Genomic DNA, 16,372 nt, shown 5'->3' on the forward strand with positions numbered 1-16,372 from the left:
AGTTTTATTTTGAAGATTACCACACAGTGATCCCGGAAAATATTGTGCACCTTATAAAAGCTTCTTCCCTGACAGAAATCTAAATTTAATATATACACTGTCTCCTGTATTATCATAAGCATAGTAATGTCACCATATGAGTTCCCCCAAAGGCACGTTCCCTCTATTTTAACACAATATTGGACACCAAAATACAAAACTGTCAGATGAAATTTGCTCTGCAAAAACCCAGATACTTACTTTAAAACTTTGAGCACAGACAAGAAGCACACATTCTATAAGTGTATGAAAAGGAACTGTAGAAAGGATTCCCAGGCTTTGCCACCAGAATTAACCAGGATGACGCAGCTTATATTATAACAATCACAAAAAACAGCCTTAGTGTCAGGGGAAGTGGCTCAGGCGAACTCTTGTCAATGGTGCCGACAGACCATCAAAATAAATTATGCACAGAGCCAGCATCAGAAATACCACCTGGAACTAGGACAACCGACAAATGTATAAATCTTCAGCACCAATGTCAAAGACTTCACTTTTCACACATTCGAGGTTACCAAAACACAAATAACCTCCATGACCAGTTTATCCTCTACCTCAGATTTTGGTCCCTTTTGCAGTCTTTACCTGTGTAGCCTGACCCTGCTGCTGCAGCTGCTGTAACTGCTGTGCTGTCAGGAAGCTTACAGGCTTGTGCCCAGTGATAAGTTTTGTTCCAGCTGGCATGGTTGTAAGAATAATGTTTCTGCCAAGTCCGCTGAGACTGGGGGAGAGAAGAAGACAGTTTTATAGGAAGAAATACATTTCAACAATTCCTCTGATCTGTTAGAGAGGAGGGATTCAACACGCATACCTAGTGGGATTCATGACAAGTGCTCAAATTGTGCAGGTGGTGGGCATCAGCACTCATTTGTAGTGACTGGGACTTATTTGTACATACCAGACTTTGACTCATAGCAGAAAGAAAGTCAAAAAAAGTGAGAAAGAAGGATGAGGAGAGAGGAGAGACAGACAGGAAAACAGTAACAAAGGGAGAAAGCTGGTATTAGAAAGAACATTGAAACGTGAGATACAGCGATAGGAAGTGTAGTATGCATGTATGTGGTATTTCTATAGCACAATCCCAGCCAAAAGACAGCGGAGGGCTGTGCAGTGTGGCAGATAAATACAACATGAGAGTGAAATCAAGACTAGATATCCTTGTTATTCGGCAACCATATTAGTGGGCTCATGAGAAAAAGATTCAGGCTTTTAAAAAAAATACAGATTAAGCACTGTTTATAACCTGGCAACAAGGCCATTAAAAAGGCTGTATCATCAATTCTAACTGATGACAGCAGCACCTTCGTAGAGAAAATGCTAATATTGCTTTTGGAATGCCTTATTGAGCGATGTGTACAGTAGATTGTATGGACTTGTGAGCACTTACTAACAATAGAACCGATTTTGAATACAAAACGTGCATGTGATATTGGTGTGGTATTTTAATTTGGCCAAATCATTGAGTTAAACATGTTCTGCACACACATTATGGAGACAGCACCATATACCACCTTAAAACCCTTGTCCTCATAATCACAAGCAGCCATGGTCTCTCTATAGCTTATTCTGTATATTCATCCAAAGGGTACATTTACCTTTGAATTACTTTCTGTAGACGTTTAGTAAAAGGTACTTCAGAGGTATTTTGAGACCTAAGCATTTGTTACATTAAAGAACGCTCTCTAATGCTTTGTTCAAGGTTTCCGAATGGAGTTTCTAATGGTATTAATCTGCCCAACCGAATCTGATGCCGTTCTTGGCTATGAGACTTTGTGTGCTTGGACCACTTAGCTGCATCCTGTATTTACAGCCAAATACTCACCCCGCATAGCTGTTAATATTTGCATTTCCTTTTGAATTTCGGCTAGTCAATCTTTTCATCACTTTGTTTTTACTTTATTTAATGTATTTTACGCCAACCCTTGTTATTTTCACTGTACAGAAAAAAAGCTCCACTTACGATTCAGCTACCTGGAAAGCCAACAGCACGGAGGCGCTTAAAATTTGCCGATTACTTAAAGATTATTCAGAACCATACTTTGGGTTTGGGACGGAGGTCGAGGAAACTTTAAAGTACATCTAAAGCATTCAATATATCACTAAATGGGTGAGGGAACAGTACCCCAAACCTGCTAATCAAGGATCGCACCATCTTTTATTACACTAAAACAAATACAATAAAATACATCCTTCAATATATTATACAATATCAGAAAACAAATAAAAATCCCTGCCAGGAATGGAGAGGGTTATGAAATGTCCACAAAACTGAGGACAGAGGTGAGTAAAATAAGAGACAACCGAGTACATTCCCATTAGTATAATCTGGTTTGTGATTCAGAGCTACTCAGCCATATTTAAGCACAAGCTTCTCGAGAAGCGTGAAGGAAAGCCTTCTGGCAATGAGGCTGGGGATCTACTGGCAAAACCACATTTACCGCCATGGAAACGCACTCATCTAGACCTCAACTGCAGACTATGCGATAACCCCGAAGAGGAGGTTCTACATCTATTGTGCCTCTGTAAGAGCTTAGATCTTGAACGAAGACAGCTTCTAAAGCCATGTCTGAACGAAAACCGAATACGGTCATGCAAACAGGCGGTGAAGGCCTGCTTCGAGGGGGATGACGTTCTGCTAGCCTGTAGTTTTGTACGCTTTATGAAAATTGTAAAAACAAAACTAAACCCGACAACCCCCAGCTAACTGGCTTGTATCCTAGGTTGCTGCTATCTTATCTGGCATCTGTTCACTGGGAAGGACCATTTTTAGACTACCCTTTACCTGGCAAGGATTTATACCTAATCACACAGATACTTGAACCTAGGTTAACTAAACGGAAGACTGTCCTATAGCAGCCATCGTGTGCTTAAACATAACACACATATTAACTTACATTTTTAGCACTGTATGCAAATTTCATAATTTTGTACCTTATGAAATCACTACAATGACGGACTTAGCATTTTTTTTACGTTATATGTGTTTTTATATGCAGTTTGCTAAGAATTTTATTAATCAAGCAATAAAGACTTACTTACTTACATTAGTATAATTAGAGCGGGCTTGACTGCATAGCTTTAACACCATGCATTTCTAAAAATGTCCTAGCAACATCTGTGTTCGAACTTTAACATTTTCTACTTCTGAGTTTTGTGCATCGTAGCTCTAGTCCTTTCCATACCAGACAAGGTCTTCGCATAAAATCTTAACCCATATCTGGGTAACAAAAAACGTTAACCGCTTCCACTGAGAACATAGTGTGTATTATATTTTCTTACTTCTTCTGTTAACTCTTATACGTCAGAAGTGTAACTCTACCAGTTCAGACATCCTATTTGTAGAGGTTTATCCACATGGTATGTCACGAATTTTCAAAAGCCCACTGTGCGCCTGCTGGTATACGCATATTGCTGCTCTATTCCCTTTCCTTACAGGTACAATATTATGACATCGTTCCTGAGATTCCAGCTTTAGCACCAGCTATGCCCTTTGCATTGCACACTGTTGGTACTCACTTTGCGCCAATGTTTCCTTTGATGAGAGGTGAAGTCACAATGCTCTTTCCTTTTACAGGCTGGCTTATCATGGAGAGTGGGACGCTGATCCGAGTTGGAAGTTTACTCTGAAATTAGAACCACACATTCAAAAGAACAAACAAACAAAAATGAAAAGTAACTTCAACGGTATACAATAAACTAAAATAACTTGGATTGGGCTACAGACAAATCCTGAGGATACCCTTATAGAATGGGACACTGATTTGTGAAAGGGAATGTGTTGCATGGTCAGTAAAATTTGAGGAACACAGAAACTTTCAAGGATGCTACAAGAGCCTGGTTAGTTAAAAAGACACTGGACAGTATAACCTCATAAGGATAACAAAAAAGAAGAAGGTGAACTTTATGGATGATGTGTAATAAGAGGATGACCTCTGAGGGCAAGGTGCCCTACAATATAACAACTACAAGTGAGTGCAACACTGTCCTTAAAACTAGGAGTTGAAAACAAGGCAAAGGCGAACTATTGCAATTAACAAGTTTACATGTCTAGACCCATCGCCTGGATAAGAGAACAGCTTGGATACAAAAAGGCAGTTTATAACACGTCATTCACACGTTTCAAAGCTTGTCCTCATTCTTAGAGAGTAGCTGGGACAAATAAAAGAGCAAAGGGCTCTCAAGGATTGTTGTTCAAACAGATAAGACACTTGACTGAAATAGCCAATACCTAAAAAACAAACAGTAGTCCACTATGGTTTGGAACCAGGTGAGAGAAAGACTTAGGAGCCATTTTTACTTCTAAATCACTGCTCAGATACTAAAATGTTGCACGTGTAAAGGACTACTGTATTTGCTCTTAGAGACTACAAAATAACAGAAAACAAATGTAAAAGTATGCAAAATGGATTACTAGCTGGAGTTGTGGTTATGATCATGTTTAGTTTCATGGCTTGACCATCTTAACAGTCTGCTGCTTTTACAAAGCAAATCCACAAATTAGGTGCTACTGATCTATGTGTTTATCTGGGCTACATCACAGCATGAACCACAGAGGAAATGGTCAATGCCAGGAAAATCCAGATGCTAGCTTCTCCATAGACTGAGACGTAAGGCATTTTAGAGTGTAATCAACTCCACTTGGAGTATATGTGGGCAATAATAGGTGGGGTGGGCAAAGTTTTAACCTTTGTCCTCAAAGTTGGGCAAAGATGCAACACTTGGGCTAGTTTGCAAAATGTATCACATTTACTCAGATTAAACGAGGGAGAAGTTTCTTCCACTTATATAAAGGAGTCTGCAGGGAAATGTTCTTGCAAAATCATTTTTGCCAGAGAGCGTGCAAGTTGGACAAGTTACTTACCTTCGGTAACTATGTACCTGTAAGAGATATGCATTAGTTATAGATTCCTTACCTTAGAATTACCCCCAGGCGTCAGACTGGAATTGGAGAATTTTTTTCGTAGCAGTACCCCTGCGCGTCGGTATGTGGCGTCCGTCGACTCCGCGTGCGTGGTCGCCGGGATGACATCGCGGTGTCTTTTTAGATGGCCTCCCTGCGCGCTAACGTCAGTTCTGACATGACTTTCCAAGCCAAGAGCGCAGAGCCATGAAAGACACTGACCACTGGTGCACAAAACTAGGGCTCTGTAAGGGAGTCCCTATTCCTAGAACTCAGTTCGCAGAACAGAGAGGATGAGTGGGGCGGTAAGGAATCTATAACTAGTGTATGTCTCTTACAGATACATCGTTACCAAAGGTAAGTAACTTGTTCATCTGAAAGAGACGCCCCCAGAAGAGAGTTGTGGAGCAAAGCTTCAAATGGAAGAAGCGTCTCCCCTCCACCAGAGCCCTGGTGGAGAACCTCCAACAAGTGGTCTGTTGGGAGTGGAGCGACCGGGTTGCCCAATTTCAAAATGCTGGTGGCGGAGGAGATGATCAGGACAAAGGCAACGCTCGCCTCCGTAGGGCATCGCAGGGGGGAGAGCAACTCTTCCGTTGGCGAAGGTTGCAAACTAAGCCGCCCGTCCCCGTGCCCTGCTGGAGGAAGAAACGGCCAGCCCCTGGAGGATGGAAGACCCATAGACAAGTGAGGGGCCTGAGGGGTCTCCGGAGAAGGCGGAGAAGCCTGCGAGGCAATCAACTGCAAGGTGTGGGTGAGCGGGTCTGGGGGCTGTGGACGCGGAGACGGCGTTGAACCCGTCCTGGAAGCCGCCGGGGAAAAGGCCACGATGCGGCATCCAGTCTTCGGTGAAGAGGAGACAAGGAGTCAACAATCCTCCAGAGAGGAAGGACCATCCGGAGAAGAGTCGGGACGGCGCCGGGGAGCCCGCCATGGGCATCAGTGTGTCCTCGATCGGTGCCGAAGTGTGCACCAGGGGTGCCGAGTCGACCTACACCACCACGTGCCTCATAGGAGAAAGAGGCGGGGTCCCGGCCTCCACCCACGGCGCCACCAGGGCCGGGGAGGAAAGCCGTCGGCACCAGAAAGGCGTTGGCTCGGCCTCCAGTAAGACAGCAGTCAGCCCAGAGGACCGAGGGGGGCTCGGGCCGCGCCACGAGCCCCGGCGGCCTCCTGCGACACCACAGGGAGCCCCGCGGGGTTTTGCGGCGAGGCAGGGATGCCGTGGGTTGAAGAGGGGAACCCCGTAGGGCCGCACCTTACTACACCACAACTCCAAAACCTGAAGCCGAACTCGTCGGCGCCGGGGGCGAAGCCGCTGGCGAGCCCTCAGAAGGCCCCGCGCATGACAAGGGATCCGCGGAAGTCTCAGGAAGAGGAGAGGGGCCAAAAGAAGGCTGCAGAGCCATAGCATAGGCCTTCATTTGGGCCTTTGTCGCACCAACGCCAAGAAATGGCAGATAGGGTGGTGACGAGGAGGGCGCACTTCCCGAGAGGAACCCGCGTCCTCTGCAGAATGAGGACAGGGCCTCGGTGGCAAGCTGCTGGACTTACCGGCAGGCGAGAGACGCCCGGAGGGCCTTGGTGAAGGATGATGCCGCAACCGGAATCGGCGGCTTCTGGACTCTTCCGAAGTAGGGGACGGACGCTGTGATGAGACCGATCTGGACAAGTGGGCCGAAAGCAATTTCATCCGGCGCTCCCGCCGGGACTTCAGCTTGAGATGCTGACATGCGTCGCAGTCCGTAGAATCACGGTGCTCGCCCAAACACCACATACAAATAGGGTGTGGGTCCGTCGCCGACATCTGACGCGCACAAGAAGCACACGTCTTGAAACCCGACGGCATTGTACACTGTTCCCAACGCAAAGGCGTTAAAAGAAGCCTGAAAGCAGGTCAAGGGAATTCACTCCGGATCCGTGTTGCGTGCAGAAAAGAAGGAAACTGACGTCAGCGCGCCGGGTGGGACTTATGTGACCTCGCTGGCGATGTCAGGGCGGAGTCGCGTGGTACCGCCCCCCAGCACGCAGAGATGCTGTGGCAAAAAAAAATTCCGGGTCCAATCTCAGGCCTGGGGATAATTCTACGTTAAGGAATCTGCGGCTAATTGTCTCTATCAGATATGTATTTATATATAATACTCTCTAGTATGTTCCAATATCTCCAACACAATACTTTATCAAAGAAACACAGTAAATAGCACAAAACACACAGTGGGCCCCAGGGGGGGGATCAAACCATATACTAAGAAAGTGGTATAAGAACCACGACTCGAGTCAGGACGATGATGAGAGGACGTAGAATTGCTGGGGACCCATAGAACAACCCAAGAGACAAAGTAGATAGGGACCCCACCGAGAGCGTGTGCAGTGTGTGAACACAACCGCTTGCTCTGTACAAGTCTATGTGCAAGTCGCGGTTGGATTTTTAAAGATTAAGGGCCCTTCCCAGTGGACCCTGAAGAAGTTCCGTGAAAGACAAAAGGTTGGAGATCCACCCCACCCGTGGATACCGTGGTACCCAAATTACTTACCCCAGGGAGCCGGGTGCATAGGTGTGAAGTGGAGTCGGAAACCGCAGTCAAACCCAATGGAGGACTTCATTAAAGTGCCACTGTTGGAAGAGGAGAAAGTGTCTGTAGGAATCCAAACGTGGATTCCTGAAGAGGAGCACCTGAAAAAAGAGGGGACAGAGTCTATGTCACTTAGGGGTGACCAGGAGACTTGGAAGGCCAATGTCAGGTGCTTCAGGGAAGATGTCAATGACCGTGACTCTGTAGCTGTGAGGACCAGGTGATGCTGAGGAAGTCCAGGACCCGGATACGAGCTGTCCCATGAAGGATGTCGAGTGCTGAGGGGTCGGTGTGTGGCGGCAGCACCAACAAGCCTTGGCAAATTCAACCCACGCAGGAAGTCGAGAAGGTGCAGAGTTGGGACCAGCAAGATCCAGGGGACTCACCACAAGCAGGGGAGTCAGGGCAGGCCCCGAGCAATCAAGGGAGCCCAAAAGTAACAAGTGTGACCCTCAAGTGGACCCACAGGCTGGAGGCACTGGAGTCGGGAGAGTACCTCAAGCACTCACCAAAAGATGCAGGCCGCGATGCACACAATGTGGTGTGGAGCAAGATTCTGGTCACTGGAGGTGCTCGAGGTTGGGGCTACTTAGAGCTGGAAGATCTTATTGCAAAGAAGCCAACAATTTCAACACCTTGATCATCATCAATCTGGCTGCAGAACGGCATAGCACTGAAACGGCTCTAACATACATAGTTGATGACGCCCTGAGAACGTTAGGCTAGAAAAAAAAAACTTCTGCTTGATCTCCCCTCTGCTTTCGATACGGTTAAACACAATAGTAGGATTGACCTTCTTGAGAAGAGGATTGGGCTATCCGGTCCCATCTTAAAATGGTTTGCCTCTTTTCTTGATAATAGAGCACAAAAGATCAAGGTCAATCAAACCCCATCTGATACTACTCCAGTCAGGAATGGTCTTCCCCAAGGATCCACACTCTCACCCACCTTATTCAATCTGTTTCTGGAACCTCTTACAGATCTTTTGAATCCCTCTTAACATTCAATACGACATGTACACAATTGTTTTTTAAAATGTCCTCCCTCGATGGCACTTAACTACTCAACTGGTCCATAAGAAAACCAAACAATGGCTGGCCCACAATCACCTAATGCTTAACACCCTCAAAACTGAAGTCCTCCTGATCACACCTCACAATCACTCTTCCTCTATAGAAGAATTTGCTCAAGCAACCTACTGCTCTCAACTACGTTCCACACTTGATAGATTCATCATCATCATCAAAAAACTTTATTACTATCGCCAGGATCCTAAAAAGTACATAGCATAGGTATAAAAGCAGGTAGGTAAACATTTGAAAATAAATATATTAAAACAATTTCATTAAGTAGATGTGCAAGGAGCAAAATGCAGCAGTTCCTAGAAGAAAAAGGTGCTTCATGCAAGTAGCTTCCCACGCCTGATCCACAGTGCATACCAGAATCTCAAGAGGCCAAAGACCATTGATCTACGGGTTTCAATACACCAGACAGGATCAGATTTGTTACCAGGTTTATGTACGAACCCCAGAGCATTTTATCTTCTTTATACAGGTCGTTAGGTATTCTGTCTGGACCAGGGGCTCGCGCTGGCACACAAGATTAGATTGCTAGTTGAGTTTCCTCCATGGAGATGACCAAGATTTCACCTTCCCCTACCAGAGACTCTTTCCTCGCCTCACTGATCACACTACCTTCGTTTGTACCATTACCATAAAGAGAGCCCAAGTGGACGACCCATTCATCAGTCTGAACGGTGTATTCCAGGGTTTGCCTTGCCCCCATTAGCCTCTATGCTGCATGTCTCCAAAAGGCCTTGGGGTCTTTATCCATCAGTGCAGTATGTAAGGAAGCTGAGAGAGAACACTCCCACTCCTTTTTAGCTCTGCTGACGGCCTTTTTAGGTCTCGCCTAGCATTGCAGAGCGAATGCGCTGCCATCACTTTGCGAGGCATGCAGTATATACTTTAGTGTGGAAGCTTTGTGGAAGCTCCGCCCACTCTCTGCCCATTGGCTTTTGTCTTACATGATGCCTTTCTATTGGTTTGAGGCTTGTTAGTCCCTCCTCATTCATCATTTATATCCTTCCACGGCTATTGCCCCCTTTACTCCTAAATCTATTTTCTTCCCTGTCTCCCCACCCCACCGCCCCCTCCCTCAGTCTGTGACTTCTCAACCTCCCCCGCACCCCCACCTTCAAATATGCGAGTTCAAGATGCGTGCTGTACAAAAACATCTTGTGTTTAAGGAACTAGATTATAATGTTACTCTAAATATAATGAGACTCTAGGCAACATTCGGGGTACGCATGGCAACTCACGCCTCTTAGTTCACAAATGGTATTGCTGTCGGGCGGGAGGAGCGGCAGTGTTTTAACTCATGCTTAAAACAAGCACTTTTAATAACTTCCTCTCAATTCAGTGCTATAATCTTGTGTACTGAGGTGACGCGCTAAAGAAATGCACTTTTTGGAATTCTGAAGAGACATTGTCGCACATCTACATCATGTTTACTGTATGATTAACATGCCGATCATTTTCACACCTCGCCCACTGGCTCGTATACGCTTGGCTCGTCTCCGGCTGGCTCTACCTGCTAATTAATATATTGAGATAGATGAATGGATACATGACAGTGAGTCCGGTAGACGAATAGACTGGTGCAGACAAACAGACAAAGTCAGTCTCCATTGCCTCACGCCAGAATAATCACTTTCAGTAACCTGAAAATCTGCTGACAACTCCTGCATGCCCCAACCTCATCCCCTCATCTATTCTTAGCAGAAGCGGCAGATTCTGAGCTGTGCCCTGCTGGTGCAGAGGAGCACGGCAGAGTCTGTAGAAGCGATGGGATCCCTAGCCTCTCCGGGCGGGCACCTAAGCCTTCCGGGTGCCTTCACACTCAGGATAAATGAATACATTTTGTTCTGCGCTTTAGTCGCCCCTCTGTGAGCACTGTCTGGTAGATGGAGCTCTGTGTTAATAAACACATTCAGAGAGGTGGTTGTGTACAAACTAACAACAGCCACAATACCATACGTTTTGAACGTGTAGTTAAATACCTGCTCATCAAGTACCTCATTGGGTGATCATTCCATGGCACTACCAAAATTACATTTGGACACATTTGCTTAACTGTAAAACACTCCATTCTATGGGTCATTTAACAACTCGGGGCTTTGGGGTTAGGTAACCTACTTTGGATGCTGTGTAAAAGAGTAAATACAAAAACAAGCATTGGCATAGCCAATAGGTCTCGCCTTTGGGACCTTATAAGTGTTTAGCTATGCAACAGTTGCATAACTAAATACTTATAAGGTCTCAAAAGCGAGACCTATTGGCTATGCAAAGCGGCCATGCGGCCGTGAAAGTGATCGCGATCACGATCCGATCACGATCAAACATCAAAGCGGCCGTGTGGCCGCCAAAGTGAAAGTAACCGCGGTAAAGCGCGGCGCGCGCGCCCGCTCACGTGCACTGTAGCTCTAGGCTGGCCTGGTAGCACTTTTTGGAGCCCTCTCAATAAGTCTCGCCAGACCAGCGCATGCGCTGGGTCAGGCGAGACCTAATGAATGCAATGAAACTAAGCAACCAGTACTGTCTAAAACACTGTGAAAACTGACACTCATTCTGGCATTATGTTTAGTTAATGTCGATTTTCTCATAGATGCGAGTAAAGTACTCTTAATATCTTAATGAAATCTGCACACTTTTAACTAATAGTACCGGGCGACCTTTGACAACCAGGCAATGAATACATTTTCACGTACTCCCGAAGCCCCCCTGCCCCCATGGCAAACTTCATTGCCTCCCAGTGTTTGGGGGATAACCAAGACACAGGAGACTGAGTCAAATAGTCTAGAAAATGAAAGAGAAGCCGGGATTCGGATTCACATCGCGTTGGTTAGTTTGTAAGCATTACTTTTATTAATGAGTTTCGCATTAGTAAAGCCCCACGGTCAGCATGTGTGGCAACACTTCACCCATGAGGTACATGCCAAGCAATTGTTGACACAATCCACACTTTGCGTCTTTTTCAGTATATTTTATTACAAAGTGCAGGACCTTTCCAAGGAATTTTGAACACTACATACATTCACTCCAAAAATAAAAACATGTAGGTAAAAACATTGCCATTTACATTGTCAATAGCTCTAACTCACAAATGCAAAACATATTTGGATTGCAAATGCTTGTTATACTCAGCTCTGCAGTATATAATTTCCGCCCGTACCCTTCGTTTTAATGCATCAATAAGCGCCCCCTTAGCCTTCCTACAACCCTGATTATACCAGGGACTCTTAGTGTCTTGCAACGGGTCTTTATGCTGTCCCCCATACCTCGCACTGTGGAAGGCCCGCGAAGTGTGTCCCTCACCTCGCTGAAGAACAGCTCATGACGGGGCCCCAGGCTTTCCGCTGCATCCTTGCGGGGTAGTTTGACCAGCTCCTCTATCAGCTGCCTTGCTTTTATCTTCACTGCTTCTAATGCTGCCGGATGATCCTCCACCCAACCCTACTTAACATCTCTTTGGTCGTTTGAGACCGAGAGCTCACCCAAATCAGGGCACCCCATTACATCTGGCTGTAAGGAGCCCAGTTTTGTAAGGAGAAGGGCAAGGGCATTGTGGCAACTCATTGATCTTTTCACCACTACTATATCTTCCACTAAGCGCCAAAGATTGGGGGTGATTAAACAATAATCGATTCTACTGGTGTGACCGGGTCTGTTTAAAAGTGTGTTCCCCATTTGGGTCCGACCTGGTTCTGCCATTTGTTGCTCTTAGATCGTGCTGTAAAGTAAGAGCAAACACCTGGCCTCCTCTCTTCATCCACCTTACTTTTGGTAGATCTAAGGTTGGAATTGACCACTCACTGTCCCAGTCCTCAGTTAGGTCTGAAGAGGCAGAAGCAAGGGGTTCGAAAGTACAGTTAAACTCACCTGCAACCAGTACGGGGACACTATCGGAGAACTTGACCAGAACATGGTCTAATATATAAATCGTATTTGTTTCCTCTGAGACACGGTTCACTCTATTGTAGACGTTAAAAATTCTAACCTTCCAGCCACTGAACAGGGTCAGCTCGAGGGCCAAGATGTCTGGTGAATCAACACAAAGGAGCTTAACTTTGCACTCCAGTAAATTTTTTATCCAAGGGTATACCCTGCTCTTTCCTTTTAGCTTCAATGGCGTAGGCAGAAAACCCGCTTCTAAAAGGGGTGGTCAAACTCTAGGTTTCCTGAAAAAGGATTACATCAAAAGTGTACACCAGTCTGGATCTGATTGAAACTTTAGGATCCTAGCCACATTCCAAACTAAAATCCTTAGGTTAGAAGAAGTAGATACCCCACCCTCTTTACCGGGTTTAGGCGCTAAACCACAGATTTCATGGGTGATAAGGGGCTCACCTGCAGAAGGAGAAGCAAGGGCCCTACCATCTGCTGGCGTGCCACCAATAGGGACTGTACTAGTGATTGCATTTACAGTCAAGGGACCGGTATGCTGTTCGGCATTATATGCTGAGCTTCTAGGTACCATCAAATTGTAGTCATCTTTGGCCGATCTCTGTTCCACACGGACAGGTGCATGATCCTCCCCGATAAGTCTTTGGGGCACTAGCTCCATCCTTGAAGGGCGTCTATATCTAATAAAGATAGAGGTATTGGCCGGGGGAAAGGTACGTGAATCTATCGCCAATAATCCGATGACTATGTTCTTATTAAAGAACCTGACTTCAATCATGTCCCTGTCAGCCCCCAGGTAAGGTAAGTCTTCCTACATATTTAACGTTGTCTCTAATTATCGAGTAGGAATGGCCGGTGGATCTCAGAAAATAAATGACTTTATCTTTTTAGTGAATCGTAATTTTCAGACCCAACCCAAGAGAGTTTGGGCACTTCAGTGAGGTAAACCACATCTTGGGCATCCTAAGCACTCTGCCTCGTGTAAATACCATCCCTTAGTGACCCTATTTCCCGTATATCCTCGCACCTAGGCCTAAGAGTATGGCCTTCATCTAGGGTCTCCTCACCTCTATCTTGGGATCTGGGACGGGCCCTGACATGGACTGATCCTAACTGTCTGTTTCTAGTTGCCAAAGGATCTAAAAGATTTAGATGGCGATTCCTGGGGCTGTCTAAGGGATTGTATAAGGTGCTATGAGGGGTAACTTCATTCAGTGGCTCTATAATCCCCCGTGGGTGAAACCTGTGCCCTGTACTGCTGTTGGGGGTGCTAAAAATGGCCTGTGGTGCACCTCGTTCCAACATGCTACCACAGCTGTTAGAGTAGCGACCTCCCTTCTGAGGGCTGGCACCTCATCTCTCAGTGTCTCAATCAGAGACTTTAGTTCAGGCATCTCAGGGGCATGGGCACTACAGGACACTTTGGGGATCTTTGGACCCACTCCCAGGCGCCCCACCTCCTCATGGACAAGGACATCAAATCTATTTTGACATTCAATTTGGGTAACTTGAGCTAAACTAGGAGGGAGTCCCACCTGACTTGGAACATTGCACAGGTTTAATCGGGTTAGGTTCCAGATTGGGAAGTCTGTTTTTCACCCCTGCTCGGCCCTTTAGTACATTGTTTAAACATGTGTGGGATTAACATGCCGGATTTTTGACTTTGTAATGAGTTAGGTGAAGTGTCTAAAGGAGTTGCGGAATCTTCATTTGTGGTTACGGCTGGCTTAGCTGTACTAACCACCTGGTTAGGGGAGCTCGATGGGTCCGTATCTGCTGTTACCTGGCACTCAGTTAATATTGTCTCAATACAGTCCATAGTCTCGTGGCAAATGGCACCAAGAGACTACTTCTTCCTTTTGGAGTTGTCCGTGCCCTGTCCCTTGTCATGGATTACCCTCTTGCCCATCTTTCCAGAATTCCCCTAGTTGCTTGACTTGATAATAGACCCGCCACTTACACTTCTGTAGGAAAAGCTCAGGGCTCTATCTCGTTCTTCACTCCCACCGGGGCAAAAGAAAACGGACAGGGCTTGGAACCAGACAGCAGATAAAAATAGCTATGCAGGTTCAAAGCAGGAAGTAAAACATGAAAAAGGGGGTACAATACCAGTATCTTATTTAGTACGTAGAACCAGGGGTGGTTGTCCTGCTGCAAGGCCAAGGGAGGTGGCCCCGCCCTGCCTCCTCCTGACGCTGACGGGCGCAGACGGGCCTGCCCTTCTACTAGATAACTAGGTATATCATTGGACAAACACCTGAACATGCATGATCATATCAGTGACACTACTAAGGGAGTCAACGACCATCTAAATATATTAAGGGAAATCCAGCCTTTCTTGCGCCAGTTGACTTTCAATTAGCAGTCTAATCCCTGGTTATTTTTGGATTATGGAAGTACTACTCTTGCTACTTTACCCAAAGTACAGGTGGCTCCAGTAACAGGCACACTGAACTCCGCTGCCAAGCTCATCACTGGATCCAGAAGATTCAACCACATCACAGGTCACCTCAACCATCTAAAATGGCTCCCGTTTGAAGCAAGAATCCAATTGAAGATGGCTTGCATGACACACAAGGTCCTTCATCACAACACACCTGTCTACCTGACCCAAAAACATGAACATTCTGGAGGAAGTCCCTCCTCAAGAAGTTCTAACTCTTTACTGCTGAAGCTACAGAAGTTCAAAAAGAAGAAGAGGTACAACTGCTCCTTCTCTGGCCTAGCTCAAAGAATACGGAACTCCCTGCCGCCAGAATTCTGGACAAACCCCTCCTCCACCTTCTTCAAAAATGAAGTTAAAAGGATTCTGATGAATAAATTCCTTCACCAGTCATCTTCAGTCATTCAGCCTCATCTTTAACATGTCGACTCCTAGGGATCATGGATCCTTCAAACGTTTTTGGATCTATTGTATCTGTATATATTTGTGGTTTTTGCTTCCTGCTCTGTCCCTCCAGCATTTTCCCTTTTATATGACCTGATTGCTACATGCACAGCACTCCAACACCCTGTAGCGTCATGTTCATGCTATATAAAACTGCAAATAAATAAAGAAAAATATGTGGAAGGGCGTAACCATCTTGGGATTAGGAAAGTTTTCGCCTGGAGGACTAGTTTGCAGGGAAGAATGAGGTGTATGGCTACAATGCAGACAGGGCCTGAAGCTCACTTACTCGTCTGAGAGCAATGAGGAATGCCATTTTGATGATAAAGAAATAGAGAGTACAGCTGTGCACAGGTTCAACAGGAGTGCATATCAGATTGATGCTGACCAAATTAAGGTCACTCTGTGGAATCATGAAAGATGGCAGCAACATGTGTATCAGTCCCTTCAGAAAATATATCAAAAAAGGTGATATGAAGAGTGATGGCTGATCTGGTAATCATGGAAAAGCCGAAAGGGCTGAAGAATACCCTTCAACTGTAGCCACATGAAGGCCTTGCTGGGCCAAACAGAAAGCAAACAAACAAGTGTCAGATGTCAACTGAGGAATCCCACGCCACAAATTATTCCGAGCGTCCTGCATAAACCATTTTGGTGGATGGACGCCTGGCTGCCAAGATAACACCAGCCACTTCGGGAGGAGGAAGATAGAAGGTCACCAATTGTCATCGTTCAATTTCCACCAATGGATGTGTAGGCTGTGCAGACTAGGATGCAGGTCTCAATCTTGTTGCTTGGACACAGGGTCCTCCCTCCTAAAGAGACCGCGGGATCAGAGGACATGTGCTCATGGCCAGAAGTTCCGGGTAACACACTCTCTTCGCCCAGTCTAGAGCTACTGGGATGACTTGAGCTCAGTCCTTTGTGACCTTTTTCAGAATTAATTCTGGGCAGGAGAGGCAGGGGCAGAAAGGTGAATAGGAGTACAATTGCAATGTAGGCAGAAAGC

The 16,372-nt window shown here is 45.9% G+C and overlaps 1 protein-coding gene across 1 annotated transcript in view; it reads right to left on the reverse strand.

The window, feature by feature from the left end:
* The window catches only part of NFRKB (nuclear factor related to kappaB binding protein), a 627,787-nt gene that overhangs the window by 35,177 nt on the left and 576,238 nt on the right, over window positions 1-16,372 (reverse strand). Inside the window, exons 24-25 of the mRNA XM_085647204.1 lie at window positions 3,556-3,662; window positions 625-760 (exon numbers count right to left, since the gene is read on the reverse strand). Of these exons, the coding sequence (XP_085503330.1) occupies window positions 625-760; window positions 3,556-3,662 (243 nt within the window). The remainder of the gene's footprint in view (window positions 1-624; window positions 761-3,555; window positions 3,663-16,372) is intronic.

The sequence above is a fragment of the Triturus cristatus genome, chromosome 3_2 (assembly GCF_964204655.1).
Source record: "Triturus cristatus chromosome 3_2, aTriCri1.1, whole genome shotgun sequence".
Taxonomy (NCBI): domain Eukaryota; kingdom Metazoa; phylum Chordata; class Amphibia; order Caudata; family Salamandridae; genus Triturus; species Triturus cristatus.